This window comes from Coenobita brevimanus, chromosome 20 (assembly GCF_032717465.1).
Source record: "Coenobita brevimanus isolate Jiangsu-jjx chromosome 20, ASM3271746v2, whole genome shotgun sequence".
Classification (NCBI taxonomy): Eukaryota; Metazoa; Arthropoda; class Malacostraca; order Decapoda; family Coenobitidae; genus Coenobita; species Coenobita brevimanus.
This window is the reverse complement of record NC_136973.1, coordinates 8,070,568-8,096,448: the sequence shown is the minus strand read 5'-3', so window position 1 is coordinate 8,096,448 and position 25,881 is coordinate 8,070,568. Positions and strand designations below refer to the sequence as shown.

Genomic DNA, 25,881 nt, shown 5'->3' with positions numbered 1-25,881 from the left:
GTGCTGCTTTTGCTAGACAGCTGTTGAATTCCATGCTTTCAGTGCATGAATTCCAAAAGCAGTTCACCATCAAAGATGGACTTTTCATGGCTGCCCTAGCCTGGCAAGATGTGGAGCAAGGAACTTTGCAAAGATGCTGGAGAAAGCTGTGGCCAGGTGCAATGTTTCAGGAGGAACAGGGTGACACAGAGGAGTTTGTTGGCTTTGGGGACAAGAGGTCAAGTGAATACAAAAATATTATGCAAATTGTTCGAGGTGCCCCACAGTCCCATACCCTAAGCTCATTGACTGATGATGACATTGCTGAGTGGGTGGAACAAGACACTGATACACCAGTTGTTCAAGTGCTGACCAATGAGCAACTAATTATGAGTGTGACAAATCCTGAGGCCATGGAGGCCCAGGATGTTGAAAGTGATGATGAAATAGAGGAAGATGAGCAGGATAAGGTCACCTGGAAGGAAGCAGCAGAGGCCTGTGGAAAATTGTTACGGTTTGTTGAGGGCTCATCTCATTTTAACAGTGGTGAAGTGATGCAGTAGCACATCATGTTCAGGGACTTCCAGACTAAAAGGGCAGCATCTGTGAAGCAGGCAACCTTATTTGACCTCTTTAAAAAAGCTGCCAAGAAAGCCACATCCTCTGCTGCTCCCTCCTCTCCATCACCAACAGCAGTCTCTGAACCTCAAGCTCTACTGCCGCAGCAACAGGGAGAAGAGTCCTTAGAGCCTGTTGCAGGACCCTCTACTGCTGGGGACTTCTTCCAGCAGTAGCAGACTCCAATCAACCCCTTCTATTGTACATATGTAAATAAGGAACCTACTATAAGTTTAGGTAAGTGCATGTGAACTTGTAGGCCTACTGTACCATTACATTTATATACAGTATGTTCATTAATTTCTTTATTTTTCATATTCATGTATAGTACTGTATTCATTACAGTATTGTACAGTATCAAACAGTATACAGTACTGTCTCCAAACACATTTGTAATGATATGAGTAATGATGATAGTGTTCACCGAAACATATAAGGTACTGAGTGGGTAGGGTTTTTGATAATTCGGCAATTTTGATTTTTCGGCACTTGCCTGGTCCCGTAGATGCCGAAAAATCGGACTTCTACTGTATATATATATATATATATATACACACAGTACCCTCGCGTCCAACACGGTAATATTGTCATGCATGGGTCACGTGTTGGACCAAAAACGTGTTGGACTAACAACAGAGCTTATGGGGAAAAATGAATTATGTCAGCAACCCTAGGAAAAGTCACCCTAAATACCTACCATATACCTATACATATATTGGTACTATTGTAATTATAATAAATGGTACTGTGCTATGAATGATAACTAACCTTTTAGGATAGTGTTGGTGGGCTTGCTGGGAATGGAAGGTGATATCCAAAGCTGTAGGTAGTCCTACTGGGTCCCCGGAGGATGGCTGCTGGCATCACTAGCGGGTAATGGCTGTTGCTTCTCCTCAATCTCCCTCATAAATCCTTCGAAATCACACTCAGAATCACTATCTTCGTCCACAGCCATGGAAGGTCCTGCTTCTGCCTGTCCTAGCACTCTGTAATCCTCGGCAAACGGCATGCTTCTCACACTGTTGCCAGAGCCCCGTCTCGTGACTGTGGAAAGTGATCGCTGTCGCTGACTCGGTAGAGAATAAGGAGAAGCAACTTTGTTTATAAACTGGTACACACGCCGATGAGAAGGATTTCAAAACGATTGATATTTATTCTAAAATATTAATATGTATTCAGTGTTAGGCTAAATGTTCAATGCTGTAGTACGATACATTCTCTGTCGAGTCGCCTGGGTTTTGGTCACACTGTTTTGCCCGTCGTATCCTCGGCAGGAATCCATCCAGATGAATTCCAAATGCTCGTGGTATCGTTGGCAATTTTACCACGTTACCGTTCCGATTTACCATCGTATCCTCGGCAAACCTGGTATGAAGTGCCGTGTGATAGCCTTCGGCTGCCAGGATCTTGTCTTGGTTTTTTATGGTACTCACGTTGGCTTCATTCATGTCGTAGGCCTTGGCAATGTCAACTTTCCTCTCCCCTTTCTTCTTCCTCACGATGCTTTCTAGCTTGGTGGCCTGAGGAAGGTGCTGACGCTTCTTGGGGTTCTCAGAAGGCTTCCTAGGCATCGTGAGCAGGGTAAAATGCAGTAACAAGGGCAGAAAATGCAGCAAGAAAAAAGCACCTTCAATGCAATTATGCGACTGAGTGGCGCTGTGGCGGGAGATATTTAAACAAAACATCACGTGACACCAGAAGCGTTTTTAATTGGGCAGCATCACGATCACGTCACGATAGCAGGCGGGGAAGGCTACTTGATCAGAAGTTTTCATTGGCTATCATCATCATGGGAATGTCCAGTATGACCGTGTTGGACCGGGGGTGATCGTGCTAGAGTTGAACTCTGCGGATTTCGCCCACTTCTCGGAGCTCTGTGCGTGTTATGCTAACACACTCGTGTTGCAGTAATTAAATCGTATTAAATAATACTAATTATTTGCTGTCCGTGCTGGACGTGAATCGTGCTGGACTAATGCGTGTTGGATGCGAGGGTACTGTATATATATATATATATATATATATATATATATATTTTATCATACTCTTAATGTTTTCAGCTGATATTCATCATCATCATGTGGACCTCCTTTCCCACCCTGGGGCAGGGTGAGGAGTAGCAACGTCCAGACAACCAAAGTTTGCCCAACTCAGTGGGCCATGCTTCCATCCACTCATCATTCAAGCCATTGAAATCCTGGCTCCATCAGATATGCCAAAAAAAACATATTCACGTTCTGTAGCTTCACATATACCTATCTGATAGAGTTAATCTGAACGTTGTCACGTTAAAAGGGGTGCCAAATCCCTGATCATGCACTTCTCTGTACAAAATTCATCCATCCAGCTTGATCTCTTGCCAGTCCCCTAGCCTCACCAACTTCCCTACCTCTCTTCCTCACATACTCATCCACCATATCCCTCCATCTTCTTCTTGGCCTACCTCGCCTCCTCCCTCCTTCAGATTTGCTCGTATATACCTTTTTCACCACTCTATTGTCATCCATAATCTCCACATTACCAAACCATCTCATTACACTCTCTTCGATTCTGGTGTCCACAGACTTCCTCACTCCGCATCTTTCACATATCACATGCTTTCCTATCTTATTCACTCTCTGTACTCTCCATACATTCGTCAGCAGTCCCATCTCCACTGATGTCACTGTTTCTTGACTTTTCATTTTCATGCCACACCATAGTCTCACATCCATGTATTAAGTTGACACTAACACTCCTTCATGTTGTATGCCTCACACAGATGCAATACTTAAGCCACTGTTTCTTATCAAGGTGGTCATGGCACCAGCTACTTTCCTTCCATCACTCTACTTTCCACTTCTTTTGCACATTTTTCTGTCTTTTCTATCACTTCACCCAGGTATTTGAACTCTACCACCAGTTCCAGTCTCTCTCCATTCACTGTAACATCACAGTGGAAGTCACATTCTCTTTCAGTAACCATCACTTTACTCTTTTTTGCATTTACTCTCAAGGCACAACACTCACAGACATCTACATAACTCTACACTAGTCTATCAGGCTCTTGTCTGGTATTTGCAAGTAGCACTGCATCATCAGCATACAACAAATTATGAGATATTCCATCCATCACCATTCATGACCAACACCATCCCTCTCTCCATTATGCTTGTTTTTACTTCTTTCATCATTGCATCCATATACAGAATATATATTGAACAGCAATGGGAACATCACACAACATTGTCGCACGCCTACATTGATCATGAACCATTCACTTAGATGCCTATTTACCCTTACACATGCCAGACAACCATCATAAAAACTCTTGAACACACGCACCAGCTTACCATCTACACCATACTTGAGCAAAACCTTCCATAGCCCTTCTCTGTTTACTTTTTCATATTCCTTATCCAGATTCATAAATGCCATAAACACCTTATTGTCCTTCACACATGCCTTCACTATTTGTCTCACTTCAAAAAATTGATCCACACATCCTCTGCCACTCCTAAAACCACCCTGTTTGTCACTCACAAGGATTTCTGATATATCTCTTACTTTCTCTATAATAATTCTTTCATATACCTTCCCTTCCACACTCAGTAGACTTATGCCATGATAATTCCTGCACTCGCTTTGCTCACCTTTATTTTTGTACAGGGGTACAGTCACTGCCTTTTTCCACTCTGCTGGCACAGCTTCACTCATCCATACCTTCTTATATATCTCCAACAATCACGTCATTCTACTCCCCCTGCTGCACTTAATCATCTCTCCATACACCTCATCAGCCCCAGCTGCTTTTCCATTTTCAGCCCTTCACAGCGTTTTTCACCTCCACGAGTGTCACATTTCCTGGCATTGCATTCCTTCTCTGTACACCCCCAAAACTAATCATGTTAACAGCCATATTGCTTTCTCCATTCCCATTCATCAGACTTTCAAAATATTCTTTCCATCTGGTCCTTACTTCGTCGCCATGGGTTAATAATCTGCCATTTCCATCCTTCATACTTTCACATTTCCTTCCACTGTTACTTCTACATTTCTGCATCTCTTTCCAGAGTAACATCCTATTTTCAGAGTAATGTGCATTCATTTTTCTTCCTAGATCATCATTTATCTCCTTTTTCCTCTTCACAAGTCTCTTTATGTGCATCTTGATCTCAGTATATTCAGTTCTTATTTCAACTGAACTCCTGTCTATGCACTGTAGCCACTTCTTTTCCTCCACTGCTCCCTTAACCTCTTCATCCCACCATGCTGTACCTTTCTTCTTTGTTGTTACCCTAGCCACACTACACATCGCTTTTTCTTGCCTAACAAAGATCTCCCCGTATGTATTCCACAGGCTGTCTACACGCATTTCATTCCAATTCACTGATTCTAATTCCTCCCCAAATTTGGCCCCGTATTCATCTGCCATTTCTTCGATCCTCAACTTCTCGACTTTCAGTCTCTCTCTCTGACTGCTCTTCTCTCTCTCTTGGTCCACCTCAGTCCTATCAGCTTGATCTTGCATACCACAATCATATGATCTGTCAGACCTCCACATCATCATCTCACCGCCCTTGTTTCAGCAACACTACCCATCACTGATTTCTCTACGAGCACATAATGAATCTGGCTCCTTTCAACACGGTCACCATTCTCTCTGTGCCATGTAGATTTATGTATACCTTTGTGTTTGAAATAAGAATTACAAATGCACATCCTCCTTTCCTGACACATGTCCTTCAGTCACTTCCCATTAATTATCATTCCCTCCTGGTACTCCATTATGACCTATTATATCATTGACAGGACCAGTGTCTACTCTCCCATTCATGTTGTTCGTAACAAACACTATAACTCCTTGACATTTCTCCTACTACTTCATCCAGATCATCCCAAAACCTGTCTTTCTCTGTCTCACTCATGTCATCACACAGTGCATTCGCTACAATCATTGCCACTTTCACCTTCTCAAACTTGAACATGACATACATACATCTTGAGCTGACATTTGTAATCTCTCATTCCACTCTGCCACGCTTCATTCATCAATAAAACAATTCCTTCCTTGCATCTTTTCATGCCCAACCTTACACACTTTACTTCCTCCCACTCCTCCACTTCACACCCATTCATCTTTGTTTTACACAATGCCATCACAGCATATCTCGCACTCTTGAACACATTCACCACACCCTCATGCTGTCCTCTTTCACGCCTCTCACATTCCACATGGCCACGCGAATCTGCTCATTTGGTTGGGGCCAAGGGCAGGTATTGTGTCCTCTGAGGCTCTCCAAATTACCCAGCATAAAGGAGACTTTTCAGACTGGAGGGGTTAGATGTAACCATTGTTAACCCCTTCAGTACTATTTAGCTAGTTCGTTCCTAAGTTAGGTGGATAAAATGGTTTGGTGGTAGAAAGATTGAACCCAGTGCACCAGAAACAAAAACAAGATTGAACCCAGTGCACCAGAAACAAAAACTGTATTGGGTCATTGTTCTTGTTAACTTAGCAGGCTTTCTAACACATCTTCTATAGTTATTTGTTTTGCATACAGTACTTCACCTTACTACTGCAATATGCAGTTAATAAGTTTTTGATATCAACATATGGTGCATAAATGACATCCAAGACAGTGTTAATGTGCCATATGCATAAATATACTGGTAAGGGATGGGGAGGAGATAGTGAAGTGGTTGGAAAAGTGGTCTTCTGTTTGAAAGTATGTGAGTTTGATCCCAGGCTGGGGCAGGGAGCATTTTCATTATGTAAATATCATTAAAACATCCTACACTGTTCCTGTACAAAACCCCTGGACCTTGTAAAAAATACCTCTTCTAATAATACCATTACACCAGTCCCAAATTTGAGAGTTGTAGTATTCATCCAATATGTATGAGGGATATGAACTCCATAGTGGTGACTTGTGTAGGTGTGTGACATGTAGATATGTATTGTTCCTTACCTGTTCAAAGTGGCTGAGTATTTGGTGTTCTGCATCCTGTGCAGTGACTCTTAACACCATCACTACAACAATCCATATTGTTATTTTTGTCCACATTTTCCCTTGTTACAAATGTTCTGATACTTCACTTAATTTAAACTGTGTGTGGTTATCAAAAATGTTGCTTCAAGGTCTGGCTCTGGTTGGTGGCAATTTTGTTTCTTGAACAACTTGTATTTCTTTAGTAGGTGATGAGAAATTCAAGTCTTACTCTGTGTTCATTGATGCTCTGGCAAGTTAATACATAAGTATCTAAGTTTGCTGTATTCTGTTAGGTATAATTTACTTAAACTGCTTTCAGAATCATACTGTTTCTTAGAGTCTCATCTGAATACAGCCCAAATTTTGCTGATGTATACTATGATGCCTTTGTCATAAGGCCTAGAGTCTTGTTATTATAAATAGGTAAAATTCTGTAAATAGTTATTCATACATTACTTTCTATCAGTACATATCAGCAGGTCTCCACAATCCATAAAAGAACTAATTACTGATAGCTTAATCACTGGAATAAGATTAAATAAAGTTATTTCAGTGAAGAATGTTGCAATGGTAGTGTGTTGGAAGTGAGTGAGCGAGTGAGTGAGAGAGGGTGTTGAGGAGTGTAGTGGTAGTTGATGGTTGTCTGGCTAAGTCATTATGCCTCCTACACCTCCCTCCCCCCCCCTCTCTCTCTCTCTCTCTCTCTCTCTCTCACACACACACACACACACACACACACACACACACACACACACACACACACACACACACACACACACACACACACACACAATGTACATGTGAGTTTTCAGCCACTAGCTGTAATGAATAAATTAACCAAAAATTTATTGTTACTATTATTATTATTATTATTATTACACACACACACACACACACACACACACACACACACACACACACACACACACACACACACACACACACACACACACACACACACTTGGAGGATGGGGGGAGATATGTGTGGGATGGCTGGATGTTAAGTAAGAATTTACAATCTCTTGAGACATGAATTAGGTAAGAAAGGAAGCTCTAGATTCAGTCCTCTTGAATTGAAGGTACAAAGCTGACCACAACATTACCATACAAGTGCTGGCAAGTATATTACCTTATATTTACATCAGTTGACATTAAGTGTTTTCCATCCTGTCAGTTTTGCCTACCACAGTTCTTTTAATTTTGTTCTACTAATTATATAATCTTCTTTTACCTTCTTTTTGAGATATGTGTCACCATTTTCTGGTATTTGTATACTTGCCTCTGTTATTAAGGCTAACAACAGATGATTTCTTACTGCCAAGGGAAATCTGAGTCACTGGATTCAGAACTATCACAGTTAATCCTTTGTTACTGTAGAGACACTTAGGTGTTTTGTGGAAGCTTACACCAGAGAATTTTTTTCAGCTGAGAAAAAATCCAAATTATTAAAATGTTAGTGCTGTTATAATAGCTCCTTTAACGTGGTTCACGTTTAGCAGTGGACAGAAAGTCTCTCTGCCCTTTACATATTTCACCTGTTTTCTCCACCACCAGATTTCCTCCATTCCTTTCATATACTTACTGTGATGTCATCTTCTTTGGGGGGCATTGTTTCCCTAGAAAATACCAGTGCCATTCTCAGACCTGGCTGAAATCCTGTCCCTCAGCAGAAGGTGGCCTCTTTAGAAAGAATTAAGAATTATTGCTTGTATTTCATCATGTCTTCATTTGTATTATAAAAAGTATATTGTTATCATATAGTGTTGCAGTGCAGTTTGTAGTTAACAAAATGTACTATGTACATTGGCAAATTTAGAGGCTAATTTATTATGCCTCACATCTTTCTAGTAGAGTTTTAAGTACAGTCATAATACTATACGTTAGTCAGAGGAAAACTTATGCTAATGCATCTTGGTTTGAATCCAGAGGTGGCTAGAAATCACTTTGTCATGTAAAATGCTGTTAGGATATCCAGTGACTTAAGGAATCTAGACTGTGGTAGTCTAACCTTGGGCCATCCATGCTTCAGACCCTTCAGGGCTCCCAAAGGTCTCTTTAGGGCTTGGCAGTTGACATTTATTAGATGCACTTTGTATATGAAAATATTTCCCCACTCAGGTGCTGGTCGGTTTGGGAAGGTGTATACAGCAGTGAATAACAATACTGGTGAACTGATGGCAATGAAGGTCCTGCCCCTCCAGCCTAATGACCATCGATCCATCAGACGTGTGGCAGATGAACTCAGGATCTTTGAGGGCATCAACCACCCACATCTTGTCAAGTGCTATGGAGTGGAAATCCACAATGTAAGCACATATCTCTTTTTAATATGAATACAGCATTTCTTTGAACCATTACTGCCATGGGACATCATTTCTATTTTGTTCTTACAATGGGAAAATGAAAGAACATGGGGAAGTAAAATGTGTAACTGAGTTTGAAAGTGGGAGGAGATGTGTTAGAAGAAAGTGCCTGGATATGATAAATGGTTGTGCTAGAATTTAAAGTATGGAAGTTGATCAGGCTAGGGAATTCACAGGGGATTGCTGTCAGGCGTGTGGTGAATGAACTCAGGATCATTGAAGACATCAACCATCTTGTCATGAACAGCAGGTTCTTAGTTAACATATCATTTATGCAGATATAAGAAGCAAGGTAAGTACAGTTGTGCCTCGTCTCATGAGTGATGCAATTGATTCAGGGGTAGCACAGTCCTTTGTGATGTCACACTTGGCTCAGACAGAGGTGATGTCACTCCAGTCAGGGGTAGATGGCCCATGTTGTTTTTGTGTTTTATATGTATTATTCATGTTCTGTGTATAGTGTGTGTATGTTTTGTGTGTAATTTGTGTGCTTTGTGTTTTTTTAATGTGTGTGTTTGTGTGTTTACATTTGTTGTATGTTTTGTATCTGGGGAGTAGACTGTAGCACCAGTCAAACAGGGCAGTACTCCCATGATGGAGGGCAAGCAGGACATAGGGAGAGCTGGAGCTTCCATTTCACCAGCTCTCAGGACCTGTTGTGGACCATCTCCCATTGCTGAACATTTTCAGTGTTTTCATTAACACGGTAGGCCTGCATACGCTCATAGTACCTCTGCGTCTAACTGTCTACACCACACTACTGTACAGGCACATTACATATCACACCTTCTATTTCCATCTTCCCCTAGCAATGGCTGCTGCATTATTATCAGCAAGTTCGGTGGTATCTCAGATTGCCACCACTGGCAGGGTAGGGCTGGCTGCACAGGGTCCTCCTGGTTGCAATCAAGCAACTGTGCCGACAGCAGTTGTTGGAAACACTGATCATGCTCATCAGTGGAGGAGCACAGGTTTGACCTCATATTTCACTAATATCTATGGTCTTAGTACCAGTCTGAATTCCGTTGGCATTTTCCTCCAGTCAGTATCCCATCTAGTTCTGTTTGTCACATAAACCCAAATCTCTTCTTGTACTTACATATCCCCATTTTCTTTTCCTGGTTACTACCTCCTCACAGACTTCGATAACAAGGATGGCACCTGTCGTTATATCTGAATTTTCAGTTGACACTGTTTGAACTTCACATCAGCTAATTTTGATTATTCAGTATATAAACTAAATTATCTAAATACAGTATTCCCAGATATATCTGTATAGTTTATCAATCCCCCAGTGCATCTTCAGAACCCGGTGTATTTGACTCCATATTCACAGTTGACTAGCCATAACCTCACCCTTACCACTGAAATTACCGTTTTGAGTGAAAACGTCCATAATAAAGAATGGTTATTGTATTCTGCCAGGACTGGCGATACATGTCTAGAATGCAAGCAGTTTGCAGAATTGTTTAACCTCTCGCAGTTGGTAAAACAACCAACCAGAGTACCAGATAATCCTGATCATAGTGCCTGTCTCTTGGATCTGTTCCTGGCAAATAATCCAGACCAATGCAAGATAGAACTACTGTACTGTCACCACACGCATTCTCCGACCACAGTCTCATCAAAGCCTCATTAGTCAGTTGCCCCAAACCTCCCCATTCTGAACCTATCAAGTGATCAGATAGCACTTTGATATGGCAGGCTGGGATGGATTTATAAATTTTGCTGATATTCCATGGCAGTCTTTCTTAATCAGTGACATCAATTCTACCCAGTCCCACATTAATGACTTGATACAAGCTGGTATGGAATAGTTCATATCCAATCAACAGTTCACTAAAAGATCAGATTTCCCAAAATTATTTGGCAGCATTTGTGCCAGAGCATTGACCCTAAAATCCTTAGCATATAACTTTTACTTGAAGTAAAAAAAAAAAAAAAAAATCTGAATTGCTCTCAATTGAAAGTTGCTAGAAACCATGCAAAAGCAGTAATAAATTCACTAAATCAAACCATCTTCACAACCAAGCATCCAGACCATTACTTAATCCTAATGACAGTAGAATGTTCTGGTCAGTTCTCAGTTCTTTCAATAATAACTTCAGCAGGTCATCACCTATTCCCCCACTAAAATCTTATAGTAACATTATAAATGACCTGCATGGTAAAGTGAACATCCTTGCCAGTACATTTGCCAGATTTTCTATCTATCTATCTATCTATAGCCCGACACCCTAATCCCACGAAGGGTGGCCGCAGACAAAACGCCTCCAAGTCACTCTGTTACCCGCCATTTGACTCCCCTCCCCCCAACTCATCCCCCCCTCCCTCATATACCTTAAAGGAAATCAGCCAGAAAGTCCCTGTACAGTACTAGAACTTTACTCACCCAGAATTGCTTAAGAGACAGAGTAGATACTGTAATGTAAAATCCATCCAAGACAAGTTACCAACCAACAAAGCTCCATGTCCAGATAAAATTCAGCCAATTGTTTTGAAAAAGTGTTCCCCAGAACTTGCTCCTTTTCTTGCTAATTATTCAGAATATGCATACATACTTCTTTGTTCCTTAATTCTAGGAAAGAAGCTAATATCCACCCAATTCCGAAGAAAAGAAGTTCCTCTGACCCCTGTGATTACAGAGCAGTGGCTATCACATCTTCTCTTGGTAAAGTTTTGAGATTATAATAAACCCCTTGGATATGCAATTCGATCAACCGTACCGTCGTGAAAATCTGTATATGGAGCCAATTTTTTTACTCTTACGGAAGTAAAAAGTGTTATGCCCAGGGTTTAGAGCTTGAACTTACACACCTTATACCTCAGACCAGAGCATTTTAGACCAACTGGTTCATGAGCTATAGCCCGTAAAAGTTGAAAAAAGTTACCCTTCTAGGTGGGGCGACTCCTGTTTTCTATGTGCTTCCACCCCATTCCTCCCTCATTCCTCCCCTCCCTCCTTCCTGCCTATTCAGCACTGAGTTCTGATTGGTTGGAAGGGATATGCGTCACAATCGGGGCAGAGCATGTTTTCCCTAGTTTTTCCCTGAGCCCATCAATCGATCACATTCGGTATCTTGCGTAATCCTGAAAAAGGATCAGTTGATCCTGTTAACACTTTAGGGGTTAATAAGCACATAGTTAAACATCCGGAATCCATCAACTTAATTAATGATAGTATGGCTTTCACCACGAAAGATCCACTGTTGATATATGCAATCTCGTGACTCATACCATCCATCAGTCAATTGACCAACGTGGAGAAGCTCGTGCAGTAGCCCTTGATATTTCTGAAACTTTTGACAGTGTGGCACTGTTCCCTGTCATCCAAACTCCCTTGCTATGGCCCATCATCTTTTGTTCCTCTGATTTGCTCATATCCCAGTGACAGAAAGGTAAAAGTAGATGATGTACATTTCAGTTTCCTCTCAATTAATGCCAGAGTGCCACAAATATCAGTTCTGGCTCCAACCTTATTCCTAATTCATTTTAATGATCTCTTATCTGTCACCCATAACCCCATCCATTCATATGCAGATGACTCAACACTTCACGGTTCATTCACACTTAAACACCCATTCACACAGTTTAATATCTCTAACTCACAACTCAGTACAGCATTCTCCATAAATCAAGACTTATCCATCACGGAATGGGGACAAAATAACATTGTGTCATTTAATGCTAGGAAAATGAGATATATACAGTTTACTAATAGACATATTGCCTGATTCCTTTATTTCCTTCAGTGCTACGTATAATCCTATCTCTGAAATTATTGAGATTTTTGGTGCTTCACTTAACAGTACCCTCAGCTGGACCTGTCATGTTAGATCACATGCTAAAACCACTTCAAAGAAACTTGGATTATTATACAGAATCCGTAAAACCTTTATTGACGAGGAGTTAGCTATAATTTACAAGAGTCACGTGTGTTCTCATCTCAAATATTGCTCACCCGCTATAATTTACAAGAGTCATGTGCATTCTCATCTCAGATATAGCTCACCCTTGTGGAATGGATGTGGAAAGGTTGCACTAAAACAACTACACAAATCAGAAGAAAGCTGTTAGAATTATTAACCCTACTACAGTAAAAGTCCCGTCATTCAGCATCTTCAGGACCAAGCAAGTGCCGAAAGAGCAGAATCTGCCAAATGACCAGGAAAACATGCCAAAAAGTTTCTAGCAATCATGGGCAGTCACCCCAGTGCAATCACAGTGTCTAGCAAGTATTATTGGTCAGCCCTAAACACTAAATATCTAATAAGCATCTTGTATATGAGGCGCTGAGTGGAATAACCTCTTGTCGGCCACAGTGGCCATTTTGGAGTTAAGTACTCCAACGTATTCCCCAAATCCTCTTCTACTAGTACAATAATGAATCATGTGACAAAATGACCCCAGTAAGGGTTAAAATCCCATTTTGTAGAGGGTACTGACTGACCGTGGTGCACATGAAGGTGTTTATACTCTGTTAGGTGGACATTAGGTCCATTTTAGCCTGAATAATCCAATCAGAAAATCGTTGTGGCTTAGCATTGTCTTCCCCAGGTCCTGAACCTTGGAAACCAACATCAGGCTCAGTTATTCCACTGGTGTTAAGGTTGATTTTTCTTATGTGTTCACGTTAAGACACGCATCTATTGTCAGCTCCATGTGGGGGAAGTCCCAGAATGCTAGTACATAACCACTCAAGCGCCACAGGCCACCACGTGCTGAGTTGCTGGCCATCATTAAATCCAACATTTTTGAGGATGTAAGTGTTATTTATCTCATAACATTGTTCATTAATTTTTATTATGGTTTTAGAATAACAGTATTGTGGGAGAAAAACGTAACTATGAGTGTTCAAGGTCAGCAGTATGGTACGGACAGATTTTCTTAGCCATATTTTATTTTTTTGTGCTGGTTTTGCACTATATTAATGGATTATGTGAAGGTACATGCATACATCGTAAGGTTGGCTTGCAGTAACACACATTTTGGGGAAAATGCAGTTCATTGTTGTCAGGCAAAAAGAGAAAGACGCTGTTAATGTATTGTTCTTTCAAAATGCCATCGATTTACATACGCAAACATGCAAGCAGATGTTTTCAGCTACATTTGAAAAAAAAATCACCAGAATATCTTTATTGGTTGAAAAGATATGGCATTTTGAAAGTAAACAAACTTTAACAGCATGTTTTCCCATTTTTTACATTTGGCGCACGAGAGGTTATTCCGCTCAGCGCCTCATGTATTGTATTTAAAGATATGGTACACATGAACTTACCTTTACCAAGGTGTATTTACATGTCTGCACCATAATATAGCACGACAAAGTTTCCAACCTTTTGAAAGGTCTCGTTTACAAAGCCAGACACTCATAAGTCATGATGGCCGATAGCGCATGCAGTGTTGACAAGCAGAAATCTTCAAAAGCTGTAAGCTCAACTTTAAAATGCACTAAGCTACAGGTGAACTGTTCAAATTTTTGCGGTACACTGGACTTCAAAATATGCTAGATATAGAAGAAAATCTAATATTTATTGGTGCTAAATTATGAAAAGCGCTAAATTATTATAAAAGCGCTAGATCTAATGCCAACAGCACCAAATTGGATCTATGGGCGCACGGGTACCAGCGACGAGCTGGTGACCCTGTCACGGATGCCGATCGGCTCAGCTTATGTGCCGGAAGAGCAGATAACTTTCGTAATGGGACTGTTGATAAAAACTGCCGAAAGACTGGAAATATCTTAAACCAGATGCCAAATGAGAGGACTTTTACTGTATTACAAATAAACTGCCTCCCCTACAAGCAAGAAGGAATGTAGCCTCCCTTGCTTTATTTTACAGATACTTTCATGACAAATCCTCAGACAAGGTTGCATCCATTGTACCACCTCTCCATGCCTTCCCTTGCGCTATGCAGGCATCTTGTAGCACATGTGACTGGACTGTCACACTGGCATATTGCAGAACTTCTGCCTATTAGAATTCATTTATTTGCCAAACCGCATCTCTTTGGAACTCAGTTCCCCAGAGTGGTTTCACCCCAGACTTCAAGCTATGTCTGTTCAAGTCTAACTGTTACAGATTTTTTATGAATGGAGGAAACCTGTAATCTAATGTATGGATTTTTTTTTTTTTTTTATTCTCTTGTTTTTCCTTCCTCTGTTGTTACTAAAATGTATATATATATATATATATATATATATATATATATATATATATATATATATATACAGTATATATATATATATATATACAGTACTTGTGCATTTACCTAGTTCAGTTCACCTAGTTGTGATATACAGGAAATGAACTATGCTCATGGAGTCCTGTCTCTGTTTCTGGATAGGTCAAATTTCGCTTTGAACTTTTTTAAGTTTTTAGACTGACAGTCTCGTTGTCCAGGCTATTCCACAGGTCTGTGCATCTGTATGGAAAACTATATTTCTTAATATCCTTCAAGCAACTTGGCTTTTTCAGTTTCATTCTGTGTCCTCTTGTTACTCTCCCATCCCTTACAAACAGGCCTTCTCTGTCAGTTTTTTCTACTCCCATTGTGGCCCTGAGCACTGCTGTCATGTTGCCCTCTCTCCCTTTCCTTCTAAGGAAGGCAGGTCTAGTTTTTCCAGCCCCACCCTGTATGACAGATTTGCCAGGCTTGGGACCATCTTGGTTGCTGTTCTTTGTATTCTTTCAATCTTGTTTATATCTTTCTTTTTGTGTGGGGACCACACTACTGCCGCATATTCCAGCCTGGGGCAGATCATGGCCACTATCAATTCTTTCATCATCTCATCCCTGTAATGAATTGCTACTCTTATGTTGGTCAAATGATTATTTGTCTCTATCTTGTTAATGTGTTTTTTCAGGTGACAAACTATCCTGGATCAGCACTCCCAAGTCCTTCTCTTCTCTTGCTTTTGTGATTAAATTATTACCCATCAAATAATTCAGTGATTGTATCATTGTACTTTTACCCATTTCCAATATTTTACGTTTTTTTTGTGTTGAATTTCATTTCCCACATCCGGCTCCAGTCACGAGAGCTTTCCAGGTCCTCCAGCAGCATTTTACAGTCTTCAAATTCTACTCTCCTCATGATCTTTTTTCATTGTCAGCAAACAGACTTGCATAACTGCTCACTCCATCTGCTATATAATTTACGTAAATCAGAAACATTACGTGTGCTAAAACCAAGCCCTGTGGGACTCCTCTTGTTACTTCCCTCCATCCAAACATCCTGTTGTTTATTGCTGTCCTCTTTTGTCTGTCTCTCAAGAAGTCTCTCATCCACTCTTAGAGGTTCTCCGCCAGTCCTCCTATGTGTTCCACCTTCCACAGTAGTTGCTTGTGGGGTACCTTCTCATAGGCCTTCTCCATATCTAATTACACACAATCCACCCAACTATCTCTCTCCTGTAGCACGCGTATCACCCTTGAGTAGCTCAACAAGTTGGAAACACACGACCTTCCACTTCTGAATCCAAACTGACTTTCCGCCAAAATGTCCATCTCCTCCAGATATTTTGTCGTTCTGTCTTTCTGGATTCTCTCGCACAATTTTGTGACCATGTTGGTGAGGGACTCGATCTCTAATTCAGGGGTTCTTCCTTGTTCCCTCCCATTCTTCCTTGTTCCCTCCCATTCTTCCTTGTTCCCTCCCATATAAATTGTTACCACATTGGCCATCTTCCATTCCCGAGGCACTTTCACTTTTCTAGAGAACACACAATTAAACTGTGAATCTTGTCCACAAGTTGTTTTCTGCATTCCTTTAGTATCCAGTTAGAGATCCCGTCTGGTCTTTGGGGCCTTCCTCATATCTTGAGTTTCCAGTAATTTGTATACATCATGCACTTCAACTTTTACATCTTTTAACACTACATTTCTAGTCACTCACTTCTCCACAAAATCACTTTCTCTAATGAAGACTGATTGGAAGCATGTGTTCATTATTTCAGCTTGCATAACTGCATCTTTATAGACACTTTCTTCTACTTTCAGCCTGTTGGTTCCTTCCATTTATTTCCATTTGCCATTATCAAACCTGTAAAACAATTTAGGTTCTTATATTTGTCAGCCATACTTTTTCGAAGTCTCTTTCTCCCTCTCTTTGTATTCATGTTCCATTTGTTCCATGCCTTATCCCTTTCTTTTTTTTGCTGTCATACCCCTTTTGTTGAACCAGTCATTTCTCCAGTTCTTTTTCATACTAACTTTTGGCACATACTTTTCCACACCTGTATTGTAGACGTCTAGAAAGATATCCCACTTCTGTATCTCTTGTTTCCCTGAATTCTCACCAATCCGCTTATTCAAAAAATTTTCTCAGTCTTGTAAAGTTTCCTTTCCCAAAGTTGTATCTTCCATGCCTATATAGCTCATCGATTGTCTCACCATTTCCTTGTGTCATGTGGAACTCTCACTACACGATCACTTTTTCCTGTAGGACACAGATATTTCAGAGATTCAGGTGCATCAGGTTCTTTGGTTAGAATTAAATCTAGTCTTGCTGGTGTGTCATCCCCCCTAAATTTTATCTCGTCTTTGACCTACTGGGTCATTACATTATCCATTGCTATACAGTAAACCCTCACTTTATCGCGGGGTTATGTTCCAAAGGCACCCACGATAAGCAAAAATCCGCGATGTATTGACGCTACCCCTAAAATGCCTATTTATTGTCTCTGTTAATAAGAAAAACCAGTACGGGTACTCACTGATGATGAATGAGATGAAGTTGATGATGATCATGAAGTTCAGTACAAGATGTATACAGTATTAGTTGTGCAGCTTTTGAGAAGGCGCCTATGACGACATTTCTGTGGGCAGTGAGCGAAACGTAAGTGTAAAGTAACAGTACTGTACAGTACTGTACCGTACTGCTTGCCCTAAAATGCCAATTTACTACTACTAATAACAGAAAACAGTAAGGATACTCACCGATGCAGAACGAGTTGAATTGAAGATGTACATTACTGTATATCTTCAGTTCAACTCGTTCTGCATCGGTGAGTATAGAGACCGTAGCGAGGAAACGTAAGTATAAAGTTACTGTATTGCTTGCTAACTAATAAGGACATGAAATATCACTGAAATTAAGAAATAACAAAGAAAGTGAATTGTACAGTACTGTACGGGTACTCACGGATGATAAGTTTGATTGATGATCATGAAGTAGCTGTGCAGTACGATGCTGATGATGTACTGCACAGTGAAGCAGAGCATTTACAGCTCTTCAGAGGGCGCCTCTTCATCAGGCGCTTCAGGTGATGCAGGTGCTTCAGGAGGTGTTGCTGCTGCTGGAGATGTAGGTGGAGTCTTTTTCAGTGGCTTGAGGAACACGGTGATGGGGGGTTGTTTCTGTTGTTTCTTCATGGTATTGAGGAGATTTCTGTACGACAGAATGGCTGTGTCAGTCGCATTGGAGATCTGCACAGCACGAACCATGTATGGATCCCATTTCTGAGCCATCAGCTGCAGGTCGTTTGCGGCTCTTACCATGTCAGACAGGCGCTCTAATGTTAGACCCTCCTCCTCGTCCTCCTCTTGTGCTGGATCTGTCGGCTCCTCGTCCTCCCCTTCGCTGGCTGCCTTTGGTTAACTCTGCCAAATCTTCATCTGTCAGGGTCTCGGAGTGTGCGTCAATGAGGTCATTGACTTCCTGGGGCGTGATGTCAGCAAAACCTTCACCACCGAGGATCTTCGCCAGCTTGACAGACTTGTTCACTGCAGAGTGGTGAATTTCGTCAGGGGAGAAGCCTTTGCAGTCGTTCACACACTTGGGCTGGATGAGAGAGGTGGTGTTAGGAGGCAAAAATTCAATCTGCATTCCCTCGTAGTGCAAATCAACAGGGTGGCCACCAGCATTGTCCAACAACAGCAGCACCTTGAACTCTAGTCCCTTGTCACTGAGGTATTGCTTGGCCTGAGGGATGAAGCACTGATGAAACCAGTTGGAAGTCAGCAGCTTCGTAATCCATGCCTTGGGGTGGCTCATCCAGTGGACTGGCAGCACTTTCTTGTTTTTGTTCTTGAGAGCCCTGGGGTTTGCTGCCTTGTAGGTGAGGCCTGGTTTCATCATGAAGCCAGCAGCATTGCCACAGAAGCTAAGAGTGACTCGGTCCTTCTGTGCTTTAAAGCCAGGTGCTTTGGCTTCCTCCTGCATTATGAATGTCCTGGACAGCAACTTCTTCCAGTACAAGCCAGTCTCATCCATATTGAAAACCTGTTCAGGCTTGTAACCCCGTTCCTCTATGATATGCCGGAACGTTTCCTGGTACTTTTCCGCAGCTTCACTGTCCGCCGATGCAGCTTCCCCGTGCAAAGTCACACTCCTGATTTGGAACTGCTTCTGGAACCGGTCAAACCACCCTTTACTGGCGTGAAATTCCTCAGGCTCTGGCGCTGTAGATGGTCCTGGTTGCGGCTTTTCGTCGTCGTCTCCTTCGGCGCCCTCTGCTGCGAACTGGTTGTACAACTTCCTGGCCTTCTCGCGTATGAAGTTGCTGTCCAGCGGGATGCTTTTCTTCCGGGAGTCAGTTATCCACAATGCCAGGGCCGATTCCATCCTTACGATGTGTTTGTTCCTGCCTGTAGAGACCCTCTTCACATTCTGGCAAAATCTTGCTGAAACAGCGCTCCTGATTGCGTCCTTGTTCTTCTTTATGTACCGCACTGTACTTTCGTTGATCCCGTAACTGCGTCCGACTGCGGCATAGCTTCTCCCTTCCTGCAGCATGTCGAGAAGTTCAGCCTTCTCCTGCAGTGTCATAACCTTCCTCCTTTTGACTTCCTTGGCACCAGAAGGCTTACAAGATGCAGGGCGTTTGGGTGGCATTGCAGGGGCTTCAGAAAACCAGGAGAAAAAGGCAAAAACAAGTGGTGAAAGGCTGAAGTGGGCACGGCGATGTAGCATGGTAGGAACACACGGTAAACTGGGAGGTGCGGTATGGTAGTGCGGTGCAGTCCCGCTCCTTTCTTTGAGGATGGCGCGTCGGCAGCAGCCAATCAGCGGCAAGTAAAAATGTACTGTAAAGCGTGTTTGGATTGGCTACTGGTAAGGCTCCAGCCAATTGTGTGCCACCTACCAATGGGTCTGGGTATTTCGTCACCCCACGCCACGATTTTGCTTGTATTTTATCAAATATATTAGCCGATTTTTAATTATTATTTTAATTAATACAGCTATTAATATTTTAGAATAAATAAAGATGTAAAATACCATAAACATATCCATTTCAGAATACAGTACTGAAAATAAAGATGTAAAATATGTACTGTACCCTAAAAATAGCCGTAGTAGGCTTTGCGGAAACAGCGATGAGGCGGGGTTTCCCCCAATGTAAAAATACTTAGGTTCCAATGAAAATCCCGCGATAAAGTGAACTGGCAGTATCTGAACTGCATTATAGCGGGGGTTTACTGTATTTAATAGTATACTGCCCCACGAATCTTCACTACTTCCTGAGTCCTAGTCCTCCCAATTTACCTCTTTACAATTGAAGTCACCCATCAGGATTATATTGTTGCTTTTCTCAGTCACTTTCTGTAGGTAACTAACCATGTCCGACAACATCTTCTGATATTCCTCCTCATTCCATGCCCTTGTCATTGGGGGGACATATGATACTGTGATCTCTCTCATGCCTTTCCTTCTGGTTTCTATTACCATGTTTATCATTTCAGCCATACCATACCTTCTCCCAGTTCCACACTGTCCACATTTGGGCTGTTTTTCACTGCCATCATCACTCCTTCTCCCGTTTGTTTCTTATCTATCTCTTCTCCATATTTTGTATTTCCCATTCCCTATTTGGCTTTCACTATTCTCTCATAGCATGGTCTCTATGAAGCACATAATGTCTGGCTCATTTATCCTCAAGAAATCGTCTGTTTCTAGCCATGGTGAGATTAGACTATCAACATTAGCATATGTCACTTTCAATCTTTTTGCATTTTTTTTATTTTGTCCTTCTCTCCTTCAGGACCACATCCTCAATTTCTGATCCATCTATCTATCTATCTATCTATTGCCAGACGCCTCAATCCCGTTTGGGGTGGCCACAGACAAATCACCTCCAAGTCGCCCTGTCCCCTGCCATCTCACTGCCCTGCTCCCAAACTCACACCTCACTCTCTCATATACCTCTCCACCCCATCCCTCCATCTCATCCTCGGCCTCCCCCTCCCTCTTCCCCCATCCACCTCACTCACATACACTCTCTTCGTCAGTCTTTCACCCTCCATCCTCTCCACATGGCCAAACCATCTCAGTGTGTTCCTCATAACGCTTCCTATCACATCCACATCAATACCACAACACTCCTTTATATCCTCATTCGTCAGCCTGTCTCTCCATGTGACTCCACAGGCTCCTCTTAAATAACTCATTTCCACTGCTCTCACTCTTGACTTGTGTCCTTCCAGCAACGTCCAAGCTTCACTTCTGTACGTTAGAGTTGGTATCACAATACTGTCATGTAGTAACTTTTTCACTTCCATGCTCACTTCCCTGTTTTTTATCACTGCTTTCAAAGAACCAGCAACCTTTCTTCCCTGCTGTACCCTTTCAAGCACTTCACCCTCCAAACCTCCATCCTTACTCATCACACTACCCAAGTACTTAAACGTACTCACATTTTCCAATTCCTCACCATCCAGCCTCGCTGTACATTCACTGACTTCACCTCTCTCAAAGACCATCACTTTACTCTTCCCTACATTCACCTTTAGATTCCGTTTCTTACACATTCTCCCAAACTCATCCACCAAGCCTTGCAGCTCCCCTTCGTCTTCACTCAGCAACACAGTATCATCTGCAAACAACAGTACAGGGAGTTTGCAAACACTATCCTCTCTCACCAGGGCCACTCCAACATCCACTACCCTACCTTGTACCTCTTTTATTACCCCATCCATGTACAGATTGAACAACCATGGAGGCATGACACATCCCTGTTTCAACCCAACTTTCAAAGAGAATAATTCACTTAGTTCACCATCCACACGCACTGCAGCCTTAGCACCATCGTACATACTCTTCACAGCATTCAGCAACTTCCCATCTACTCCATATATTCTTAACACTTTCCACAATCCTTGTCTATCCACCCTGTCATATGCTTTCTCCAAATCCATGAAAGCTGCATACAACTTCTTTCCCTTCTCTAGAAACTTTTCCACTAAAGATCTAAGAATGAATATCTGATCTACACAACCTCTTCCCTTCCTAAAGCCTCCCTGTTCTTCTCCAACTAATTTCTCTGTTCTTTCTCTAACTCTGTCAATAAGTATCCTACCATACACTTTTCCTATTATACTAAGAAGACAAATGCCCCTATGATTACCACACACTTCTTTTTCCCCTTTTCCTTTGTACAAGGGAATACAGTGGAAGCTCGATTATCCAGGCTCGGATTATCCAGCTTTCAGTATAACCGGGCCGTGACCAAATGGTTCAGTGGTACAGTAATACATAGAATTATCCGTACAATAGCTCCGGTTTAAACAGGAAGCATCCAGTTGCTAGGGAGCGAGGCATGGGTAAACCAGAGAGAGTCTGCTCACCCTGCCCCCACCCACACCTCCTGCTCACCACTTGATCACAAGGATGGTATAGTGGAGTTTGGTGAGGCAACTGATACTCCTGACCTAGCCTAATCTTGCTTAACTACTTAATAATTTAAAATAAATCAACTTAACCTGGGCTCCAGTTGGGAAATTGGGAAACTTAATCCACTTTTGTGTACGATGAATTTCTTTCATTATGCCCGAAGCAGTCGTAGGTACAGCTTAAAGAACGTGATAATAAAAGAGAAAATCTTTCAGCAAGAGAAGGTAATTTACTACCCTCAAAATATAAAAACACAAAACAAACTGGAGGAATATGAAGTGAACTGGTGAAGTCTTTAGGCTGTATGCTTAGACAAAAAGTAATGGGTTTCCCAATTTTAGGAAACGAAATGGAACAAAAATGTCTGCTAATCATTAAAAAAAAAAAAAAAAAATTACTCATCTCATGTGTTCTCGTAAGTTAGCATTCAGTTCTGCATTCTTCGTTAGATGTCGCACTTCCCAACACATTTCGGACCGACAGAGCATAGTTATTTCTTCCTCTTACATTTACTGTTCATTCTTTTGTTCGTTCTTAAGTGTACTGTATGTGTGAAAGAGAGTATTAATACAAACAATAATGCATTCCATTAACCCCATCATAGCTGTCAGCCTCGAACAATGCTTTACTGTACCGGTGTCAGGGATGTTGGGTTAGGGAGAGCTATAAAAACTGCAAACAATTGTGGGAAGGGCACGAAGGGCACTGGTATGTTTTCACGACCCTCCTCTACCATCCCAAACAGTCAGGCGGTCTGCCACTTCATTTCAGATGTTTTCGCCGATATGTTTAAATGCTAATGTAACATGCAACCTAATTATGAGTAAGATTCTTCCATCATGCCTGAAACAATCGTAGGCAAGGCTTAAGAAACATTATGATAATAAGAGGAAATCTTTCAGCCAAACGTAATTTACCACCCACGAAATAGGCAGAAAAATACAGATAACAAACTAGAGCAGTATGAATTGATTTGGTAAGGTTATTAGGCTGTATGCTTGGAGGAAAATTTATGAGTTTCACAATTATAGGGGACGAAATGGAACAAACATGTTTACTAATAACAAAAAATACTTTCATCTCACGTGTTCTCGTAAGGTGGCTGTGGGAAATATTTCCCCCCAGAGCAGTTGCGCTCTTAAAATTTATCATAGTTATCCCTGGTTAAAGGCAGCGGATGTAGAGACTGTTGTTAATTATTCAAGCGGTTTTAATAACCCAGAAACGACATTCTCTTTAATAATTCTTGTTATTGATAAAATAAATGCTACTGCATTTAACCCCCGTGGACAACTATGCATTGTAAATACATGTAATTATGTGGTATTTTCCACTGACCTAAACTGCGTCTGCGCGATAGGTGACGTGGCAAGCAGGGAAAGATTCCCCTGTTAGGGCAGATGTGGAATTAAGATATTTACATAGTTAAAGGGAATATTTGGTCTAACTTTAGTTTAAGTGGAACTAAGATTAATTTGTTAGATTTGCCCTGTACATATCATGATGTAATTTAACTGTATTTAGTACTGTAATTAAATAAGAGTTGGCAACCCACAATGCAATGAGGTGTTGGGGCTTACAGCATTCACGCACTCTGCTCCTAGCTCTCGTGGAGTTAGCAAGGTTGTACATACACACCATAAGGACGCTTGCTTCCCCAAGCAACTATACCAGGCAGCCTCATCGTCATCGGTTAACGATCACTCCCTCTTCATATAGCTAAGTAACCTTTACGAATCGGCCAATTCAAGGGGGGATTAGCGAAGAGATAGATTAGAAGATAGTATTGTAGGTGAGCTAAATTTAATTTACGTTTCACCTAACTCTATGAGACTTGTTTGATTTACTTAGACAACTTTAGGGAAGAGTAACGACCTACGAGTTGTGTACCGAGAAAATTCTTGCATAGCGGTGTCCCGGCAGGGATACCGACTTGGATACATTAAACATTTCTCACATTTTGGTGCCCAGAAAGAGGGCCCCGATTTGTTGACCAGAATTACTCAACAATTTTCACATTTTTGGTGCCCCGACCGAGTGAGGAAAGCCGATGTGTGCCGGAGCGCTGAATGTGTTTAAAGTTGCTTTTAATGGGCATAGCTACTACTACGTTCGGTTGCAGTGAAGTAGTGGAGAATATTTTAGCAGTGGTAGGAGCCATAGAGGGCTCTTGTAAATCCTCAGTAGCCATAACCCTCCTCGAGCCAAGGAACCTGCCATATGGCTCTCCAGTTTGTTATGGAACATATAAATTAATTAGCAGAGCTGTAAACCGAAAGTTGCAACGGGCCAGGAAGGGAAGGGATTTCATACATTTTAATGCCAAGCCCTTCCAAGCAATGTTGAAAGCTGATGGTATACATTGGAACCATCATGGTAGGGAAGCGGTTCTGCAGAAATTTATAAATTATGTAGAACATAAGAAAGGAGAGTTCTGTGCTGTACAAGCTATGGGTGGGCCTATGGAGTATTGAGGTAATTAATTCTGAGCTCGGGGAATGTGGGTGTTTTGGCAATTGAGTGTGGGGATGAAATAAAACCCTAGAGGTTTAATAACCCTGGGGGATAGGTTGAAATTATAGACCTAATCCCTACACTCCTCAAAATTAAATTAAATAATTAGCTGAGCTGTAATGAATATTACGAAATTGGGAGAGGGGATAATTTGCACAATGAGGACTTAATCCCTACCCTCTTAAAAATTTAAAATAATCAAATCATTACTAAGTTGAGGTAAAATTGTGGTTGGAATTCATAATTAAATTATTAAATTAGAACTCCGTCAACATGTCTGTTTCTTTATTGCAAAGATCTTCGAGTAGTAAGGCAGGATGGGTAACTAGAGCCATAAATGATTGTAACCAGTCGTTGGACCAAATACCTCTGTCCAAGGAGAGAATAAATAGTCTCCTAAATATTCTGAAAGATCGATGGAGTAAGTACGAAGAGAGTTACTTAACTTTAGAAGCGGCTATAGTAAAGGCTGAGAATAAGGAACTCTTAGAGTCAGAAACTACGAAGTTTGAAGACAAATTAGAAGAATACTTAACTGTAGTAAAGACACTAGAGTTAGAATTAGCTGACACTGCTGCGGAAACACAAGTTGTGGCACAGCAGAGTAGAGCTGTGTTACCACAAATAACGCTTCCGGAATTTGATGGGGAGCAGAACTGGAAATCTTTCTGGGATCAGTTCAAATATTTGGTACACAATAGAACAGATCTCCCTAAAGTCACCAAACTTACCTATTTGTTAGGACAGGTCAAAGGAACACCATATCAACTGATAAAAGAATTACCAGTAGAAGAAAATAACTATGAGGTGGCTTTGACCAT

General features: G+C 41.4%; 1 protein-coding gene across 1 annotated transcript in view; it reads left to right on the top strand.

Moving 5' to 3' along the window:
• The window catches only part of LOC145391972 (mitogen-activated protein kinase kinase kinase 4-like), a 503,013-nt gene that overhangs the window by 447,885 nt on the left and 29,247 nt on the right, over positions 1-25,881 (top strand). Inside the window, exon 24 of the mRNA XM_080266482.1 lies at positions 8,688-8,875. Within this exon, the coding sequence (XP_080122608.1) occupies positions 8,688-8,875 (188 nt within the window). The remainder of the gene's footprint in view (positions 1-8,687; positions 8,876-25,881) is intronic.